This window comes from Trachymyrmex cornetzi, unplaced genomic scaffold, assembly GCF_001594075.2.
Source record: "Trachymyrmex cornetzi isolate Tcor2-1 unplaced genomic scaffold, Tcor1.1 scaffold1552, whole genome shotgun sequence".
NCBI lineage: Eukaryota > Metazoa > Arthropoda > Insecta > Hymenoptera > Formicidae > Trachymyrmex > Trachymyrmex cornetzi.
The window spans coordinates 6,003-25,563 of NW_017296149.1; the positions used below are offsets into that span (position 1 = coordinate 6,003).

General features: G+C 33.4%; 3 protein-coding genes across 12 annotated transcripts in view; all 3 read right to left on the reverse strand.

Moving 5' to 3' along the window:
* Positions 1 to 1,287: 1,287 nt before the first annotated feature.
* On the reverse strand, positions 1,288 to 5,234 carry LOC108758233 (uncharacterized). Its single transcript, XM_018503062.1, has 6 exons — positions 5,030 to 5,234; positions 4,336 to 4,509; positions 3,943 to 4,220; positions 2,780 to 2,975; positions 1,856 to 2,029; positions 1,288 to 1,774 (listed from the first exon to the last, which is right to left on the reverse strand). Exons 1-6 carry the CDS (start codon positions 5,225 to 5,227, stop codon positions 1,481 to 1,483), a joined length of 1,314 nt encoding a protein of 437 aa, XP_018358564.1. The 5' UTR covers positions 5,228 to 5,234; the 3' UTR covers positions 1,288 to 1,480.
* A 1,069-nt stretch (positions 5,235 to 6,303) lies between these two features.
* LOC108758236 (uncharacterized) lies at positions 6,304 to 7,887 on the reverse strand. Its single transcript, XM_018503069.1, has 4 exons — positions 7,775 to 7,887; positions 7,326 to 7,535; positions 6,776 to 6,949; positions 6,304 to 6,671 (listed from the first exon to the last, which is right to left on the reverse strand). The coding sequence occupies exons 1-4, from the start codon at positions 7,817 to 7,819 to the stop codon at positions 6,327 to 6,329; spliced, it is 774 nt and encodes a 257-aa protein (XP_018358571.1). The 5' UTR covers positions 7,820 to 7,887; the 3' UTR covers positions 6,304 to 6,326.
* Positions 7,888 to 10,820: 2,933 nt separating this feature from the next.
* LOC108758238 (uncharacterized) overlaps positions 10,821 to 19,561 on the reverse strand; it is a 14,974-nt gene continuing 6,233 nt past the window's right edge. For 2 of the 10 annotated variants that reach the window (XM_018503082.1, XM_018503078.1), the window contains 12 exons: positions 17,707 to 17,857; positions 17,419 to 17,632; positions 17,045 to 17,140; positions 16,455 to 16,692; positions 16,001 to 16,305; positions 14,298 to 15,915; positions 13,917 to 14,206; positions 13,736 to 13,820; positions 13,302 to 13,644; positions 12,908 to 13,148; positions 11,983 to 12,842; positions 10,821 to 11,733 (listed from right to left, as the gene is read on the reverse strand). In XM_018503082.1, coding sequence (XP_018358584.1) covers positions 11,562 to 11,733; positions 11,983 to 12,842; positions 12,908 to 13,148; positions 13,302 to 13,644; positions 13,736 to 13,820; positions 13,917 to 14,206; positions 14,298 to 15,915; positions 16,001 to 16,305; positions 16,455 to 16,692; positions 17,045 to 17,140; positions 17,419 to 17,632; positions 17,707 to 17,834 — 4,590 coding nt within the window. In that variant the 5' untranslated portion in view covers positions 17,835 to 17,857 and the 3' untranslated portion in view covers positions 10,821 to 11,561. Of the gene's footprint in view, positions 11,770 to 11,982; positions 12,843 to 12,907; positions 13,149 to 13,301; positions 13,645 to 13,735; positions 13,821 to 13,916; positions 14,207 to 14,297; positions 15,916 to 16,000; positions 16,306 to 16,454; positions 16,693 to 17,044; positions 17,141 to 17,418; positions 17,633 to 17,706; positions 17,858 to 18,080; positions 18,468 to 19,426; position 19,561 lie in introns of those variants that run through there. The other 8 variants (XM_018503074.1, XM_018503073.1, XM_018503072.1 and 5 more) reach the window with 8 other exon arrangements.

A 19,561-nucleotide genomic window follows, 5' to 3' on the forward strand; every position in this document is an offset into this window, starting at 1 on the left:
ACAATTTTAACCATAACATACTGCTGGCACCATCTTTTGCCAAACGGCGGAAACTTATTTATACCCCTAATAGTATTTCGTCGCGTATATCGAATGAAACAATTTCATATATTGATTTTTTGAGAACTTTTCTGTCTAGCGGTGCCATAGTTATTTAATGTGATTATATCGTGATACATCGAAGAAAATATTTGACATAAATATTTTATAATTTCAAATATTTCTTATCAACTAATGTGCTGACAAAAGGCGAGGATAAAAAGTGATTTTTACTAACATGGTTTTTTTTTACATAATTGCTCACATGAAGTACGTTTCTGAAATCCTAACATTATATATCGATTTTTATTGCTTTCTTTAATAATCAATTATAATTAATTAAAGATTGATAATATGTTATACATTTTTTAAATATAAAGATAAATGCAAACATTTTTTTTTAACTATGAAACAATTTATAAAAACACAGAAACAATTTTTTTGTACGATGTTATCAAAATAATTGATAGCAGCGCTATAAAAACTTTTATATCAATAATTACGTCTAATTTTATCGATCTAGGTATCCTTCTATCGAAATTTTATATCAAAGAACTTTTTGATTTTGTCAAATCAATCATCATTTATTTTTATTGGAAATGAGGTTCATGAGACACGAAATATCGATGATTTATGATTTCTAGATTAAACAGATTCAGTGTTATATTTTACCATTATGACATCCCAGATATGAACTTTAAGCCGTACTCAGACGTCAGACAGATGTTTCAGATTATATGTTCGTACTCACATATACGATCTAAAATAAGATTCTTATAATTACACATATCTTTTTATAAAAAATTTATGACGTAATGTTTTGCGAAATAAATTTTTTACAAAAGTATCAATCTAAATACTACAGACGTGGAGAACAATCTTGTTAATAACGATACTTAATTTGAATTCCGTTCGATTATTTTAATTTGACAAATTTATACTATTAATCCGTTTTATTTGCGATACTTGAAGAGGACAAAATTATATTGTCGAAACGGTTGTTAATATATTTTGTGATATATATAATTTCATGAATTACATCTAATGTTGACTCACATTGGCGATTAAATTTGTATTATATTTATTATTGGAGCCTTATTTTACTGTTATTTTTACAAAAGGTTTTTTTTTTAGAAACACATGATTATATATACCAACAAGTAATTCTTGTTTTGCAATTATTTTTATTCATGTCATATTCTACAAAAAAAAAGAGAGAACTGTTCTTCAAAGATAATTATGAAATCTCGAAACATATATGATATCGTGAACTTTCTTACATTAACTTATCTAAATCTATTGAACTAATCTGTTATCGAAACGTAACTACGAAACTGTTTTAATCAAATCAACAATGCCTTGACGATTTTTCTTGTGTAATTAAGTTCAAAATGGCAATAAATTTTATTGTTTGCAATATAATTAAAGATAAATGTTCCTTCTACACATTATTGAGGCATCTAGTAGCAGTTGATCTAACGTCTTCTAAGCGCGCTGTCGAGAAAGCTTTATTATTCAAACAATCAGTAGTCTGCTGATTAACAACTTTAGACGCACTTTTAGCGGTAGATCTAGCGGAACTGGCATCCGTTTTTAAATTTTTCACGCCAATCTCACTTATTCCATGCTGATCTTTGATACAACTACGCAGTTTTATAATGTCGATAAGTCGCGGATTTTTTTTGTAGCAGTCCGAAAAGATGTTATCCAATTCATTTATTAGCTCGTGTCCGGTCTGTAAAAAAAATTAACACAAATTTAATGATTAATCACTCAATGGAAAGTATAGGTAATATGTGCGATTGCGAGAACCTACCGTAATAAGCTGATCGTTGAAACTAAGGTTATTATTGATAGAACGTGTGGCATTTTCTCGGCATTGTTGAGCATTGATATATGCTGTATTGTAACTATCCCTAAGAAAATTAAGAGCGACATCATAGCATCGTTCAGCATCCCTACCTCTCGCCTTGGCATCTTCCACCTCTTTCTAACGATAAAGAAGGCAACAATAATTAAACTAAAATGCATTACATTTTTATTTATATCACTTTATTAAATGTTGCGTTTTGCCATTTTATCGAGAGATTTTGTCGCGCGAATACTGATAAATATATATATTGTGATTGATAGAGTCGAAATGTTGTTTAATTGTTTAGTAGATTCATATAGCTTTCAATTTAAGTGTGCTTTTGATTTATGAAAAACTGATTAATAGTTTCTAATGTTTTCAATACAACTGCAGCACACACATATATAAAAAAATTTATTTAGTATCAGAGTTGGTAAAGACTAATGTTTTTTTTTTTAAGAATAAAACATATTGTGTTTTTCTTCTTGAATATGTTTTTAATGTTTCAAATATGCTTTAAACAGTATTATAAAAAAAACATATTTAAAATATTTTAAAAACATCAATTAATGTTTTAAACATGTTTTAAACTATTTAATAAATAGTTAAAAACTATTTATTAAATATTTTTTAACTATTTATTAAATTTAATATTTAATATTTAATATTTAATATTTTTTAATATTTAATAAATAGTTAAAATATTTTAAAAACATCAATTAATGTTTTAAACATGTTTTAAACATGTTTTAAACTATTTAGAACATGTTTAAAACATGTTTTTTACCAACCCTGTTTAGTATAGATATCTACATATACCTTATATATTTTTGAAAATCTGTCAAACTCATACAGCTTGATTATAAACCAATGCGAATAACTACTTACTCGTATCGTATTGAGTACTGAATCGGCGCAGTTATTGTACTTTTCCAATGATTGGAAGAATTTCTTCGTGACTGTCTCTTCTACGTCTTTCTGAGTGTTTTCGCGGATATATTTGAGTTGCTGTATGGTACTTTCCACTTGCATTTTCGTCTTCTGTACTTGACGGAATAAAATATCCAAAATAGTTGCATCAGTCTAAGGTAAAAAATAACAATAATATTAACGAACTTTGTTTTAAACAAACATATTCTTTGTATTATTCAATTAATACATATAAATTTAATTTAAACGACTTATTATATCGATGAAAGAGATAATATCATAAAGAAAATTTATATCAAAATTTATAATAAAATTAATTTTTCTCTTTGGCTGACACTGATTTTAACAACCTTCTTTTTACAACATAATCTTAATGTTAATGTCTATAATCTTAAACTTTAAATTAATGTTCTGCGAAAACAAGATAATAATAAATATTTATTACAAATTATTTTTTCAAAAGAAAAAATAGACTCACGGTACAGCAAAGTACAGCCAAAAAGCATAATGCTATGGCACTTCTCATTCTTGCTTGTTAATTTCACTCGAGAATTGTACAATTGTACACCAGAAATAAACTAACTGACAATCGATGTTAATTTTATTCTTTTATATATTTGACGTCTTAATAAAACATGGGATCTTAATGGAGTATCATTATCTTAATGGAATATTATAATACTACTTTTATTTCGACAAGTTACTAGATTTTATCCGAGAGATAAAACGGAGTATATAATCCATATAACGATAAGACACGAGTTATTGTAAACAATTTCGAGAATTTATCGAAATGTCAATTGCGAATAGGGAAAAGTATCGATAAATAACATTCGTTAATAATTTTTTAATTATTTTTATTTCTCTTAAGTATATATATTATACGTACATAAAAAATATCTTTAAAAATATATCATATAAAGCACACACCATTAATATATAATCAAAGCATTGCTTCGATACACGTATAATCGTACACGGAGCATATCTTTGTCAAATTGATTGTACTGATTTCTCAAGATACATTGTTTTCCCTTCGGTATAATTTTGAATGTAAATTGTAATTTACAAATGCATTGGACTGTTTTAACCGATTAAACTCTGTTCAGTTTTTATTTATGGCATTTCGAATGCATCTAGAATTAGACATCATTGCGCCCTGACTTTCGAAGCGCGCTAACAAGTAAGCGTTGTTCAAACATTGAGTGGCCTGCAGAACAGCGTAGTTGGACGCTGGCAATGCGTTATACTCGACGTATTTGGCGTCCTGTTCAAACTCCTTCACGGAATTATCGATTTTTCCGAACTCGCTAAGGAAGCAACTATGCATTTTAGTATTATCGTCATCATAGCAGTTCAGGAAGATATCATTCAAATCTTTTATCAGCTCGTATCCAAGCTGTCGAAAAAATTGACACGATTAAATTCAATCCATAGTAATTACATTCAGATCGTAAAGAAAAGAAGAGATGATGATGATTTGATAATATAAAATAATAACAATGAGAACCTACCGACTTGAGACTATCGAGGAATCCAAGGCTGTTTTCAATAGACTTTTCAGCAGATTCGTGACATTTCGTAGCAGATTGATACGCTATGTCGCCATGCTCGTTTATGGCCCAGAAATTAGTATCGTAACAGTATTGTGTATCTACACCTCTAACTTTAGCGTTATTCACTTCCCTCTAAAATGCAAAATTAATGACTTGTAATAATCATTCGATAGATTTGCAAATTTTGTAACAAATTTGGCTCAATTTTCAAATATGAAAACGAAGATATCGCGCAATATCGTTATTCTGTTTTAAGAAAACGATTGGCTCTAATACTATATTCCAAGTAAGCATTACTAACAGTAACATAACATCAATATATATAATATTGTAATAATTTCACAATAATAATTCAACAATTACTGTTACGTACAATTATTGTTATAATATATATGTTATATTATATTTAAATATTGTTCAGTGTAAAATTATAATATTAATGTTATATTACTGTTGATTACTTACTGGGTCATTTTTAGTGACACAATAACAGTATTTTGCAATATAATATTTTCACATATATTATTAAAACTAAACATATTTATTCGGTATATCTGTAACAACTGTAGTTAATAACGATTACGGACAAACTGAACAAAATAAGCGTGCAAGTGAGCATTTCGATTGCAAATAGATTCGAATTATTACTCACGCGCATCGAATTGAGTAATAGATTAACGTAATCTCTGTAATTATTCGTTTGCTGATTCCATCTTTTCGTAACTGTCAATACAGCATCCTCTTTAGTGTCAGCCTCGACACGTTCAATTTGTCGTACGATACGCTCCACATTCAATCTCGCATTTTTTACTTTTATAAACTGTTCATCTTCCAAATAGTCAAAGTTCATTGGAATGGCAGCATAAACCTACGTACGAAAAATGAATGCTATACATATATTCACGACATTTAAAGAAAGTCTTACTTTGAGCAATCATACATTCTTGCAATCTCGCCGATTTAGATTAACTTAAGTTTAGTCAATGAGAGTATAAGATAATAAAAACGTAACTTTAACCAATTAAAGAAAACTATTCAAAATTTTAGCAAATATTTATTTCATTAAAAATAGTATTACGTAATAATTAAACGCTTATCTATTATATACAAACTTTCATTTTGACCATCCTTTTCACAATCTTTTCTCGTAAAGAAAAGATAAGAACTTACCGTACTTACGATACAAAATATAACCGAAAAACACAATGCTATAGCGATTCTCATGCTTGCTTATTGGTATCACTTAGGAGTGACTCTGTTGATATGCGAATTCGAATTACTGGTAAGTATTCCATTAATTGCGTCTTTTTATATATATAAGGTACGAAAAGGAAACATTTGGACAAACTTTGAGAAGTGATAGGGAAAGAGGGGAGAATTAACAAGATAAGCCATTCTCCTTAATTATCAATGTCAAAGAATGTCTGATCTTGAAGATTTCTTGAAGATATCAAATAAAAAAATATGAAGATATCTTTGCTCATTAAATATAGTAGCCTTGTTTGAACTTTTGGAAGTCTAATTATAGAAGTTACTTAAATATTACATAATGTTCCTTCTTTAATCCTGAAGATAACATCTTAATAAAGGATTGCCGAGTCAACGTGAGAGAATTAATGGTACTTATTACTTCGACGTAAATCGAATAATAGATTAAATAGTCAGTGTTAAAATTCATTTGTATAAAGATAAGATGTAGCTTATCGCATTTAATTTTGGAATCTTACGCGAAACGTACGCCCGGTGAAAAGGTCGATTACAAGCATATAAGGAATTGCGTGAATAAGTAATTCTCTCTTTTGTGGAGATATTTTTATTTTATTCATACTACATAGTGGAGTTATACACTCTAATATCGTGATGTTCTTTTCTCTCGAAATAGTAATCTTGATTCTTTTTAGAATTACTTTCAACAAAAGAAATAAACACCAAACTTAGTAGATTTAAAATTATTCTTCTGAGGCAGGCTTCTGTGTCGTCGCAGTTGTCGCAGCTATCGTCGTAGTTGGCGTGGTGATTGTTTCAATACATTGAGTAACTCTCATTCTAATCGCCGCCCCCTCTGTATACGTAAGGGAATAAGCCTGTTTGATACAGTTGCTGGCCTGCGTAACGACATTCTTGGACACGGGTGCAACGGTCATCTCTGCAGTAACGCTGTCGCTCTCCAAGGTCTTCAGGGAGCTTTCCGCTTTCGTCAGTTCACTGACAATGCAGCCGCGCATTCTGTAACTGTCGCTGTCGTGACAATTCAAGAAGATGCTATCCGACTGCAACGACAACGCGTCTGCGGTCTGGGGAAAAATTCACGATTCGAAATTTTATTAGAGTTTCATTAATTCTAATTAAGATAAATTCATCGCGATCTATAATATGTAATTATCGCGACAAAACTTACTGAAATGAGATTATCGATAAAACCAAGGTTGTTATGGATGGAAATTTCAGAGGCGCCTACGCATTCATTAGCTTCCTTATATGCTATCTGCTCATTATTTTCGATACCTCGGGTGGCCTCGGTTTGGCACGAGGTCACATCTTTGCCCGCCGCCTTAGCGATATTTACTTCATTCTAAAAATAAATTAATTCTTGGTATAACACACTAATGCGAATTACGATATATTAGGGATTTATAATATTTTATCAAATATTGAAGTCGTCAAATGATTATCATGCACGGAACGGAATTTTACGTGTATCTTTAATCTTTTATATAATCGTTTAAGATTTACACAGATTAATGTACTAATGAAACAATTTTGTAACCTTAATTAATAAATATAATTTAATATATATATATTAAGTGCTTAGATGATGTACGAATTATATTTTGAAGATTTAGTGACAATTTATACAGATTTTTGTGAATAAATGGAAAAAATTATATAGCGTCTTGTGTGCTCACAGATCATTTTTAATTATTTATACATTAATTATTTATACTTACGCGTATCCCAGAAAGTAATAAAGTTTTATATTCTCTATGACTGTCTTGTTCTTCACTCCACCTTACGGTAATTTTTTGAAGAGTATCTTCCTCGGTCCGGGTACGAAGTATCTCAAGTTCACGTACAGTAGTCTCTATGTTCCATTTTAGGTCCCTCATTCGAAGCCTCAGAATTTCCAAATCGGCCGGCTCTGCTGGAACAGCCTCGACCTAAAGTTGTGAGGGTAAGGGGTAAAAAATATTAAATAAGTGCATCGCATTTCGATTGCGACTACATATTCGTGCCACATTGGCCATTTCTCTTGTTTAATAATGATCTATTTTACTAAATCTTACTATATGTTTCGAATTAACTCAATGCACAAATAAAATTCAAAACTATGATGCATTTACTCCGTTCAAACATTTCTCTTCTTCTATTGAAAATTATTTCTCAACAAGAAACTTACGGTATAAAGTACAGCCAAAAAGGACAATGCGATGATGGTCTTCATGATTACTTAACAATATCTCCAAGATGTCGTTTACAGCAAAAATCGGCTGACTGACAAGCGATATTAATTGCGCCGTTTTATATATGCACAACATCTCGAAATATAAATGATTATTTCGATAACGATCGTAGAGATAACGCGATTACAAAATCTGTCTAAATAATTACGTAACAACAGCATTCTTTCTCTTATCAGCCCTTATTCTTCTATTGTGATTTTATATCGGAAAAAGCCACTTCATTCTGTTTAACTTACATTCATTCTAAGCAAGTTGCAAAAATTTCGCAAAATGATAATTCATAATTTTTACATTAGGGTAACTCCGGTATATACGCCGCGCTGGAATTTACACCGCGGAAGTCAGAAAAAATAGAAGGAGTGAGGGTAATTTTCTCGCAACTACTCTGTTACATGCCTTTATGTTATATTAGTAGTATTGAGTTATAATTTCAGTTTCTTAATATTAATGAAATTATTGTGAGTTGAATCGATTTGTCACTGTGTGTGCAACAAGTAGCATCATCATAAATTATAATCTACATAAAATGATTACTGTAAGGCGTGTAAAAGACCTAGTGGTTATTTCGTGATACATACGTGTAGAGGAATAGTAAAGCATGTTGTATAGAGCAAAATACAAGTACTTTCTTTCGTATTCTTTGTATAGTTTGTTGAAACTCTTGCATTTTTGCCATATATCCCACCCATTATCTATATATAGCAAAAATGCAAGATTCAAAAAGTTTATTTTTTAATACGAAAACTAAATATTTCGGATTTCCAATATTTTTTTCATAGTAGTAGACAGTACAAAGTTTTTACTGATATAGTTCGTTTATTTTAAACATAGTAAATAATACTTAATAAATTAAGTTTTTGATAGATGTGGCGTATATACCGGAGTTTTTTTACCCTAAAGTTATTTTTGCTGTTACAACGGCCTCCTTGAAACTTCAAGCAGATGTCACAAAAGGTGTGAACAAGTGTTTCTGTACTTGTGTTCGCGTTCTTTGTAAATGTTTAAACTTCATTAATTTTTTTCGCAGAAAATTTCTTATGTAATATTAATCCATTTGCAACAAGAAACTTTCTTTGTTAAAAAAAGACGCATGCTTTCATTAATGAAAGTTATTATCGTCATATCTTATATCCAGTGTTGGAACAGACACCGTATCTAGATATAGATATAGGTATTGTGTGGGAAAAGTATTTAGATATAAGTATAGATACGTTTTTTTTATAATTACCTAGGTAATTATAAAAAAAACATATAGATACAGATATAAATAAAAAATATCTGAAAATTTAGATACTTCTTAGGTACTTTCAACAAAAAAAAAAACAAAGAAAAATTGGGGGAAAACAGGAGAGAGTGATAAGCAACGTAAATTAAATATCACGTTTTATCTTTATTTGTTTATCTTAATATATAAAAAAATGTCTCGAACATATTAAAAAAACGTAGAGATCTCTCTAACATCTTCAAAAAACATAGAGACTACAAAACATAACTTTGTAATGTTGTACATCGCTATTTTTCACGTTTTTTTAACATTAATAAAGTTTCAAATATTGTATGGGACAATCGATTTCTTCTTGGAGTTAAAATTTGGCCACCTGCACTGAACAGCCCTTCAACAGGTACCGAAGACAGCAGAATAGTATTATACTGTCTAAATATTTTTTGAATTAAATTATAATTTATTAATGAATCAACAGTCTTGCTTTTATCTTCAAAGTAGCGTAAACATTCCATTTGTACGTTTTGCTTTTCTATTGAATTATTTGTATTGGAATTCTTGATGAAATCATGAAAGAAATCTTCATCGTTACTACTCGTTGAAGAGTTCTTCTCCTCATTTGTGCTTACTTCCCGTCGGTACAACTTTTCACATTCGCATAAAACTAAAGTTTTTACTAAGTTGTATTTATCATCGCTATTATTCAGCCATCTCAATTTAAATTTTGGATGTGAAATAGTTGCCAAAATGTAGGGTTTGGATTTATTGTTGTTCAAGTCCAAAATATTCTTATATCTGATATGTATACCATCAAGAATAACATTTTTGAGCGGTGTGCAGTAAATTAGATAACTTAGTGAATTTAAAGTTTTTTTTAATTTGAAGTAAGGTAGGAATTACGTAGCCTAAATAGCAAATGTCCTCACTTTGCAGGAAATCTAAAGACTTTGCGATCGGTCTCATTACGGTGACACATTCAATTAGAAACTCAATTTCAGTGCTTTTTATTTAGGTTTCTGGAGTTTCTCGCAAATTGCCCTGGGCAAATTTACGTCTGGGCAAATTATCACAGATAGGGCCCGGAGGTAATTGAAGAACGCTGACATTATCGACAATTGATTAGTGAGACGTTTTGATTGGTTATCGCGCCAACTTCCGCCGGGCGGAAAGCGTTGCCGCGTTCTGTCTGCAGGAGTCATTAATGGCGGCGATAGCATTTGAGTATAAATACCTTGTATCTATGTATCTAAAACTTAAAAGATACCGAATCAAAAAATAACTAGATACGGATACAGGTATCTCCGCCTACAAGGATCTAGATAATGCACTTAGGTACAGCTAAAGTATTTAGATACTGTATCTAGATACTTTTACCTAGATACGTTCCAACACTGCTTATATCTATATGATTTGCAAAAGATTGACAATTATTAAAAATTATTAGAGATAAAATAGTCATGTTTTGACGAATTGTCTGCAACATCACGTAAAAATTTTCCTTTAGATGAATGTGAATTAAAAAAAAAAGCTTTATCTACTCTTAGTGCGGTTTCTATGATATAAGATTATATTATGATATAAGATTATATTAAAAGCAGATTACTTCATTAAATCCTGAGCCAAAATGGTATTAAAAAGACATTCCACGTTGCATTGAGTTGCATTAGATGTAATTGATAGACTACATACATTTCTAAATATAATTCACAACAGATTTATTTGATTATATCATATATCGCAACACATACATATATGTATATGTATATGTATACATATATGTATGTATGTATCGGGAAATACCATGAAGCATGTAAAAAATGTAATCGTCGCCATCGCGAAAGTGCATGTCGTAAATGGCTTAAATAAAATCAGAATGAAGGATCGTTGTGTGATGCGCGATGTAAAAAGTATAGATATAAATAAATTATAAAGTCACAGTATATAAACATTAGAACAAAATATATACATCACGCGTTCGCACTAATAAACTTAATCGCCTATTTACTAGGATCACAGTTACACACACACATTCATAATATGTGTATAGATTATACACACTGTTTTCGGCTTTTTACTCATCGAGGATATATCGAATCGTTATCCTCGCATTTGTACATCGTTCTAAAATAAATGAATCTAAATAAATATAATGTCGTCTAAAAAAAGCCTATGACTAGGTGATATCTCTATCTTCGATGGCGCCGCTAGCGATAATACTACTGTCGCATTTCCATAGAAACGAAATGTTTTCGATTAAACTTCTGTTAAAAGTAACTTTACAAGCGCGTGATAATGCGTATTATATCATATGGCTTAAAAACAATTTTAATACACTGTACATCACTTATATCGCCTCGGGATATTTAGGTAATTTGAACTTTTCAGCTCGTCCTCGCAATTCGCTCATCTTCGTTCCATTTTTGAGGGTGAAATTACAATTATGACCGCTGGGTAGGATCATGGTTACAATTGCGATCATGAAGAATTGTCGAGAAGAGGGGCTAAGTTTGAACGCTGCGTACACATGCTCGTGGTACCAAACCTCTTCGATCACCTTTCGCGCACAATAACCACTTATTATCCACCTCTAATATTACTTTCAGTTTCTCCCCCTCTGCGAATGAAAGATGACCAGTGTCCGACGGTATCCTATGAGTGAGAGTACGGACCTCTCTGCAATCGAGACGCGCGAATCGTTATCGTACGAATCTAAAGAAAGAGAGAAAACAGAAAAGGGCTAAAATACAAAGCAAAACCAAAATAGAAAAGCATAATGTAAATAAATGTATAAACAAGTTATATTATTTCATTTGTAATATAGCTCGTATAAACGAATAATATTTGCAACCAATATAAAATTAGAGGGAAAAGATAATAGATTCTAAAAAATAGCACATGCTCATATGAAACATTGATATTTACTTGTGTGGATGTTTTGAAACCGGTGTCCTTGAAACAGTAGTAACAGTCGGTCGTGGTAGAGAGGTCGAAACGGCTCGTCTGTGAGGCGAGATTAGATTCTTGTCATTCGACATTACTCCATGGGATTTATATGGTAAGGAACTCGGGCGTGCAGTGTGAGTTCGTGTCACGCCTAGAGTATCTTGATCAACACGGCTCGTACGACGCGTCACGTCTCTCGTTTTCGTATCTATAGGTTTCTTTAGGGCTGTCTTCGTCGTAGGAAGATTAGCGGGCTTCTTTAATGAAGAGACTCCCGACATGGGTAATTTTGACGATTTCCCAATGATATTCGCCGCAACATTAGATTGCTTCACCGGTGATGTGAGCAATCTAGGTATCTTTGATTTCCCTAACACTCCGAATGTCCGAACCGGCGAAGAGGGAGTCATTGCGACAGGTTGACCCTTATTGCCTTCTTTACCAATCAATTCCCATTTTTCCTGCAATTTTTTGAATTTGGTTTCGACAGAAAGACCATTGTCATCATTCGATTTAGTATCAGGATTAAAAAGTTTAGATTGTGATTGCTTGCTTGCTTTTTTATTTAAAGGAGAATGTTCCAGACTATCTGTGTAATCTTCAGAATCCTCAGAAGTCAATTTGTCCAACGCGTAAAACGCCTTCGGATTTATAGCACTGAAACGTTTTTTCGCATTTTGAAGATCGCCTTTGTGCATAGTGCTGCATTTATCGTCCATGTTATAAGCAATGCAAGATCTTGGTCGTGTCTTTTTCGGACTAGAAACCATTCTACAGGATTCCGTTTCCCCAATCTCGAGATCTTTCATAGTCAGATCGGCGTTCCTAAAGCTCATGGCCTACAAAATCGCGCGAAATGAACGCACATAATATATACAAGAAATCGAATGATAGGTTTACTTACATTCATCGTATGATTATTCACATTCCCAAAACTATTTTGCAATTGACGATACTGATAGAGAAGATCCAAGTGAAATGGACAAAATGCAAGTGGATTCAGGATGTACAACAACGAATCAACGATTTCTCGGACATTCGCATTGGCCAAAGCCGCGACAAATAAGCTATTGTTACTGTAATGTTTCCGTAAGATTGATTCACGTGTACATAAATACGCAAACCATGCATCTAAAGCTCTTAGACTGGAAAAAGAGAATAAAGTAGGTCAATTATATAATTAATTTGTTAAATGGATAAAAACTATATATACATATAAATAAATATGAAATACTAATATCGTAATGTAACGATGTACAGACTACAGAACGAGAAAAAGACTAGCGATTCTAACTTACTTCAACAAGCCAAATACAAATGCATGGAACTTTAACATTCCTTCTGTAATAACATCTTCGCCATTAATTCTCTGTACTAATTCATTCAACGTTTTTGTGAGGGGTCCTTGTTGAGAACTAGCTTCGACAACCTGCCAAACGCTATTAGTAATTGGTCCAAAGGTGGAATTCAAATGGGGTTTCAAGCCATCCGACATAATAGCATATAAAGCTGGGCATAAATTACTCAGACAAATTTGCGCACACTCGTTCCTTTCGTTATAATTAGGACGACTATGATTGGAATCAGCGTTCCAATACTTCAATAAAAGATCCACCGCTTTATTTACAGACGATACCATTTCTGAAAAGAGTGTCATATTAAAGATTTCGAGATATACTTTCATTTAATAGAATTTATTTATTAGATTAGATAACAAATAAAACGCACATACTTTTCTTTTCTTCTAATTCTATTAATTTATCCTCAGTTGCCTGATCGTGATTTTGTTCATTTACAACGACATTCAGATTATTTAGCTGAAATGAATAAATATTCTTATATGTATATATCAGAATAAGTATACACAAAGATCCAAAAATTTGTTAATGCTAAAATTAGTATTAATGATTTACCTTAGCGTCCAGATGCTTTTTTCTTTGGTGCGTAGCAAAACTGACGGTTTTTCTTTGCGATTCTCCCATATCAATATTTCTAACGAGTGGATCCTTGTTCATTCTCAAAGCTAAAAATTTTCTTACATACGATCTTACTTTTACTTCAGCATTGTCAATATCTCCGTCGCTGCTTTGCGACGAGATTGCACTACGTTTCAAATATTCTTCCAACTGCTTGAGGTCATCGTCGCTATTCTGAGAAGTTTCCGACTCCACGTTCGCGTTATTTGTAATGTCGTTTAATTTTTCTGTGATAATTATATTGTTAAGTGTGTTGAGTGAATATAGGTTGACAATTAAAAATAATCTGAAAACAAATGTCAAATAATTCATCCTTACCTTTAAGATATCTCTCCGCTTCTGTCTCGTCAACATCCTTTTCTGAATCGATCGTTCTTTCGCGACATAACAACTGCAAATCATTATTCATGTAGTATGGCTCTTGCAAAGACATTCTCTTGTTTATGTCCACAGATTCTTCCGATTGTTCGCCCACATCTCCCATTTCGAACATGCTGTATCGTTTACTCGCAAGTACCTTATTCTTTCGTAAAATACTTCTCGGCAATGGTGGTCGCGGCGGTACTCTGCCATTATCAGATTCACCCTCGCCTTGCGGTAACGATACGGATCGCTTTGGAAGAGACGGACAAGTCTGCCTCGTTTGATTGAGCCTATGCATTTTCTTGTCGTTATTCAAACTGGCCTCCGAACTCATACTGTCATATCGATATAAATACAACGGATTGATCGTATTATTCGATAATGGCTGCTGATTTGTCGAGGAATCAGTTAAAATCGTCGACGAGCCTCTGTACCCGGAAGATGGTTGCGTCGCGGTACTGCTCGTTGATGAAGTAGTATTCGGTATAATTTCGCTGATCGGTCGTGTCTTATGACGCATTGGAGGAGACAAACAGAATAGGGGTCGTTTAACTTCCTCATTGATATTAATGTATCTCGATACTTCTGGTACATCATGTAAAATCTTTTTGTATTCATATGGTAAAAGGAACGTAAGCGACTCCCAATCCTTTATATGCGCGAATCCGCGTTGTCGTAGAGCATCGATATCATTACACGAAAATGGTCTACCTGAACGAACGGTACGTTTCCATTCCATCTTGTTTCTGTCAAATGTATGTGGTTTCAACGCAATGTTATCAATTTTCGTATCTTTAATTTTAAGAAACGACAAGTCGGGCAATGTATAATTCGGATATACAACATATACAGGCTTTTTGTTAACTGTTGTTTCTTGTAAGAGAGGGAAACCATGTTTCTCCCTCAGCGCAGCAAAAATTAAGGAAGTTTGAACTGCATTGTCTTCCATTTCCGCATTGGCTTGTATACCTGTTGTTCGACAGATCGGATATTTCTTTTCCATTAAACCAGCCCAACCGTTTTTCTGTTCAAAGGGACTGTTGACATCGAAGCTTCGTTGATCACTCATACCGCCAGACTTGGATGTACTCTCCGAAAGTTCTTCCACCGATGCAGATGATGCCATTTCGACTTTATCGTCTTTGTTTCGTATCGCACACTTTAAAACGTTCAAGCTATCTCTCTGATTTTCCACATCACGATTATTAGTCACATCGCGCCTAATCCAGTTTATAGAGAAATCGTTTTCGGGCACACGACGGTCACAGATATTATCTTGACCATTTTGCCGTTGAATCTGAGTGTTTGTGTTGGTCGCGCTATCGCTGCCACTATTACTAGTAGGCCAGCCACTGTTGTCACTAACGGAATCCGATTGATCCAAAGTAAGACTCATTCCCTCCACGCTCATGCTCTTTTGCTTCATAAACAGTCTGACGAGACTCAAATTTTGCAACTTTTTTGTACCAACATTTTCCCCATTGTCCGAACTTTCCGCATTTGTCGAACGACTCATTGCAGATCCAGAACTATGCAATCGCTGCATATGATTGCTTGATTCAGCGGAATCAACCTGTAAAAATAAAATTTGCATTATAACATCACTAAATACGATTATTACAAGTCACGTAAGTAAATTTACTTATATCTACACTTACACTAAAATTAAGAGGTATATTAATATGCTGGAATTCACGAACGCGAGACAAATCCGGTAAGCTTTGGCTCCGTTTATTCATCCTACCGAGCGTTAGATTAGCAGCACTTTGTGAGATATCTGGTATCGTGTTATTGTTACCGGAAGGATGACGAGTTATTACTTTATTCATAGAGGAATGTTTCAAATTACTCCATGTCGTATATATCTTTGAATCTGAACATGCCATTGATAAATCCAGCATAGTTTTCATATCTTTTGGTTTATCATAAAATACATCTGGTGATTCATACGTTTTGTGTTTATCTGAAAATAATAACGAATTGATCAATTTTAAAGAAACGAAGAAAAAGGAGTGTAGTAGAAAAATTTTAAAAGGTAAATTATTTTCAATAAACAAACATTTAAAACTAATTTGTATTAAACTGTCATATGCTATGCAGCATATACATTACCATGATTTTCAAAATCTTGAGAGCCATCCGAATACATAGTCATGCTGCCCTCAAAAGCAATGGTATAATTGTTTTTATTATTCGTTTGACAGGTGAGTAACATATCTTCACAGTCCAGAGAATCTACGCTATAACTACCACCCGGTGGTAACATTGGGGTTTCTTTTACTGGAGAAAATAGCAACGACGACTTGCATATAGATATTGTGTCGGCGGTGGAACATGCGGAATCTTCTCCCTGTAAATAGCAATATATGATTGATACATAAATTAATGGGATTATAAAGTTAAAACTTGTTTTTTTTTAATATTATAATACACCTATACAGTACTAGTCAAGATGTCAATTAACATTAAATACAGGATTATGTATTGTATTTTTAAGTATTAATTAAAGTTTTGTTACTATTAGGGATTATTAGAATTTCATTTCATTAATATTAATTAAATTTAATATTATAATATTTTTTACGTTTGTATACATGCAAAAAATGCAAATTAAACGTAAAATTGTTAGTAAAATTGGTTGAATATCAAATGTATGGGTAACAATGTTTGTAGCAATTGGGTTCGTGCAGCCATTGTCATACCTGGCTACTGGTATGAGGGCTGATGGAGGAACCGATGTCAAGCTTTTCCATGACAGATCCAGATATACTGGCATACTGTTCCCTTTGATAGTTAAACTGTGGTGGTAATGGAACATATACCAGACTTAGAATATTATATAAAAAATTTTTGACTAAAAAAAAACAATGCGACAATGCGCAAAACCGGATTCCTATCTTGATATAAAGCTTCATGTAAACTGCCACAAATTCATAAAGATTTGTGGCATCATGAAACTGATCATTTTACAATTTCCATGATACGTATTCTCACATTTAGCATCTGCCAGTTTACAGTTCGTTTACTTAGATAATGAATTTTCAATAATAGAGGTTAATTTAATTTATGTATTTACTTCGGAATGTTGAACTGGTTCCGTGCACATGACAGGTAGAGCCGTAAGGAGGGTATGAATGTCCGCCGTACGAAAGCTTTCCATGTCAATTTCCGCCAGATTAGCGTCCAAATTCCGAGCAAGGTCGTCATAATAACCCAGATCCTTGGGAGTATAGGATGCGGAAAGCGATGAAAGAACACTGGGATGGATATGTAGTCCTCCATCTCTATATCTACAAATTAGGTATACAAGTCAGAAAACAATAAGTAATATTATCAAAATAGGCACAAGTGTTAAATTGCTTACCCATAATCGATAAACCATTGATATTCAACATTGTCTTGAACAAACTCGGACCCAACCAGATCCTGCTGGATGGAATCTGTCGCTGGGTTAGAATTGCAATCGGATCCTGGAGTTTGTGGCTCTTCCATCACTGCTATGCCTTCTCCTGCGACTGATAAAGGAAACTGGGTCATTATATAGCAAGAAAAATATATGTATTTATAATATTTACATAATCGAGTGTCATAACAAAAGATACTCAGAGTATGTGCGTAATAAAATTTCGCTTTCTACGTAAAGTAATCGAATTAATGCTGTGAAGAAGTGAATTAATGTTACAAAAATATTAGAATTGAAGCAAAATTCGAGAGGGGCGCGTTTACGGAACGACTTACGAAGGTAGCTTATGTCGCAGCTTTCAACAACATTGGCACTATTGACAACAATGACAATACGACACAGACTTGCCGAGGCGTTCGCGGTTCACGTCCGTAGTAGGACTTGGACGATTCATCGACTCGCGTCATAAAAGTCGCGGAAAAATACAGCTCGTGCATCGCAGTTTCGTAACCCTAGTCCCTCTTTCTCCCTCGGACTCCCTCCTTCTAACACTTGGAACGAACGAACGACAATCCCGCGCACACGCGGTGCACGTTGCACGTTGCACGTAATCACAGGCAATCGCAGGATCTCGAAGCAGCTCGTCGTATTTAATAATCATTTACGATTACGGTCACGTCTACAGTGGTCCACAGGTCGTACTTGCTCGTACTCCCTGCAACTCCCTGTGAGTCGTGACGTTGTGACGGCCGTGTCCCGTGACGTGACTACCTGTACTCTCCGACTGTACTTTTGCAAGAATTGCAAGTCCGTACTGGCAGTACACTCATACTGGACCATTTTAGCTGCACCTTCCCGCGTTCTCTGCACTTGATAATGGAACGTCAATTATCCGAATATTGATTCCCCCAACACTCGATATTCCAGCACATGTGAATCGAAATTCTGAATTTATACGAGAAAGTAACGAGAACAGGTTTATACAGCTATCGTTTAACTTTATCCCTCCGTCCCAACTTTCGCAAGGAGAAGCAAAAAAGTTGATCATATGATCGCGCGAATGGAATTCGGTATGCTCTTAATTTTCAATCCCACTTGCTATAACAAAATTGCCTTTTCTTTTTCCAACTCCCTCCAAGTTAAGCCAGATACGTACATTTATTTCGAGTTAATTGCGACTAAATAATTAGACGAAAAAATATATTAGATCTATTTGATTTAATCGTGTTTTCTGTATTTAATTTTTTTACTAGCATATTTTTTAATTTTTTACGAGTACTTATTGTACGTTATATCTACAGCATTTATGTAATAAATGATTCGAATATGCACTTCATTCATAGAGGTTTTTATTACAATTATTGAGAAGATGTGCGTATATATTAAAATATAATAAAATATGTTCATTTCTGTCAATTATGTAGATTAACTAATCTCGGTTCAACACTGATTTTTTATCTCTTTTTAGTTTTAAGAATTAAAAAAGGATAAAGCGAGTAAATGAAACCGAGATTAAAGTTGTAGTCTACATTAGGAAAAATCAGAAATGGAGATTTTTTCGCGTTGTGCCAACGCAAGGTCGTAATCGGAAAATTACAATTGACACGGGTGTATTTGGTATTGCAGCGGGTAGAATATTTGACGCGGTGCGGCGCGGCGGCGGTAGAATGCGTGTCCTTACGTTTCCGCGAGATGCACCTATTATCGGCATAGGATTGCCGATGATGCCTACGCTTGGGCGAGGATCGCCTGCATCGCCTGCATCGCCTACACCGCCTGTCGCAACTGTCGCAAGTGGGTGGCGGCGGGGGGCGCC

Bases quoted from the DNA above. Each gene is read 5' to 3' on its own strand.
- LOC108758233 (XM_018503062.1), bottom strand. From the start codon at position 5,227: ATGAACTTTGACTATTTGGAAGATGAACAGTTTATAAAAGTAAAAAAT. The intron at 4,221-4,335 runs GTAGGTTCTCAT...TTTTTTCGACAG, and splicing joins TCCTCGATAGTCTCAAGTCG to CTTGGATACGAGCTGATAAA. The intron at 1,775-1,855 runs GTAGGTTCTCGC...TTTTTTTTACAG, and splicing joins TCAACGATCAGCTTATTACG to ACCGGACACGAGCTAATAAA.
- LOC108758236 (XM_018503069.1), bottom strand. From the start codon at position 7,819: ATGAAGACCATCATCGCATTGTCCTTTTTGGCTGTACTTTATACC. The intron at 7,536-7,774 runs GTAAGTTTCTTG...TCACAACTTTAG, and splicing joins TTTTGGCTGTACTTTATACC to GTCGAGGCTGTTCCAGCAGA. The intron at 6,672-6,775 runs GTAAGTTTTGTC...ATTTTTCCCCAG, and splicing joins TTATCGATAATCTCATTTCA to ACCGCAGACGCGTTGTCGTT.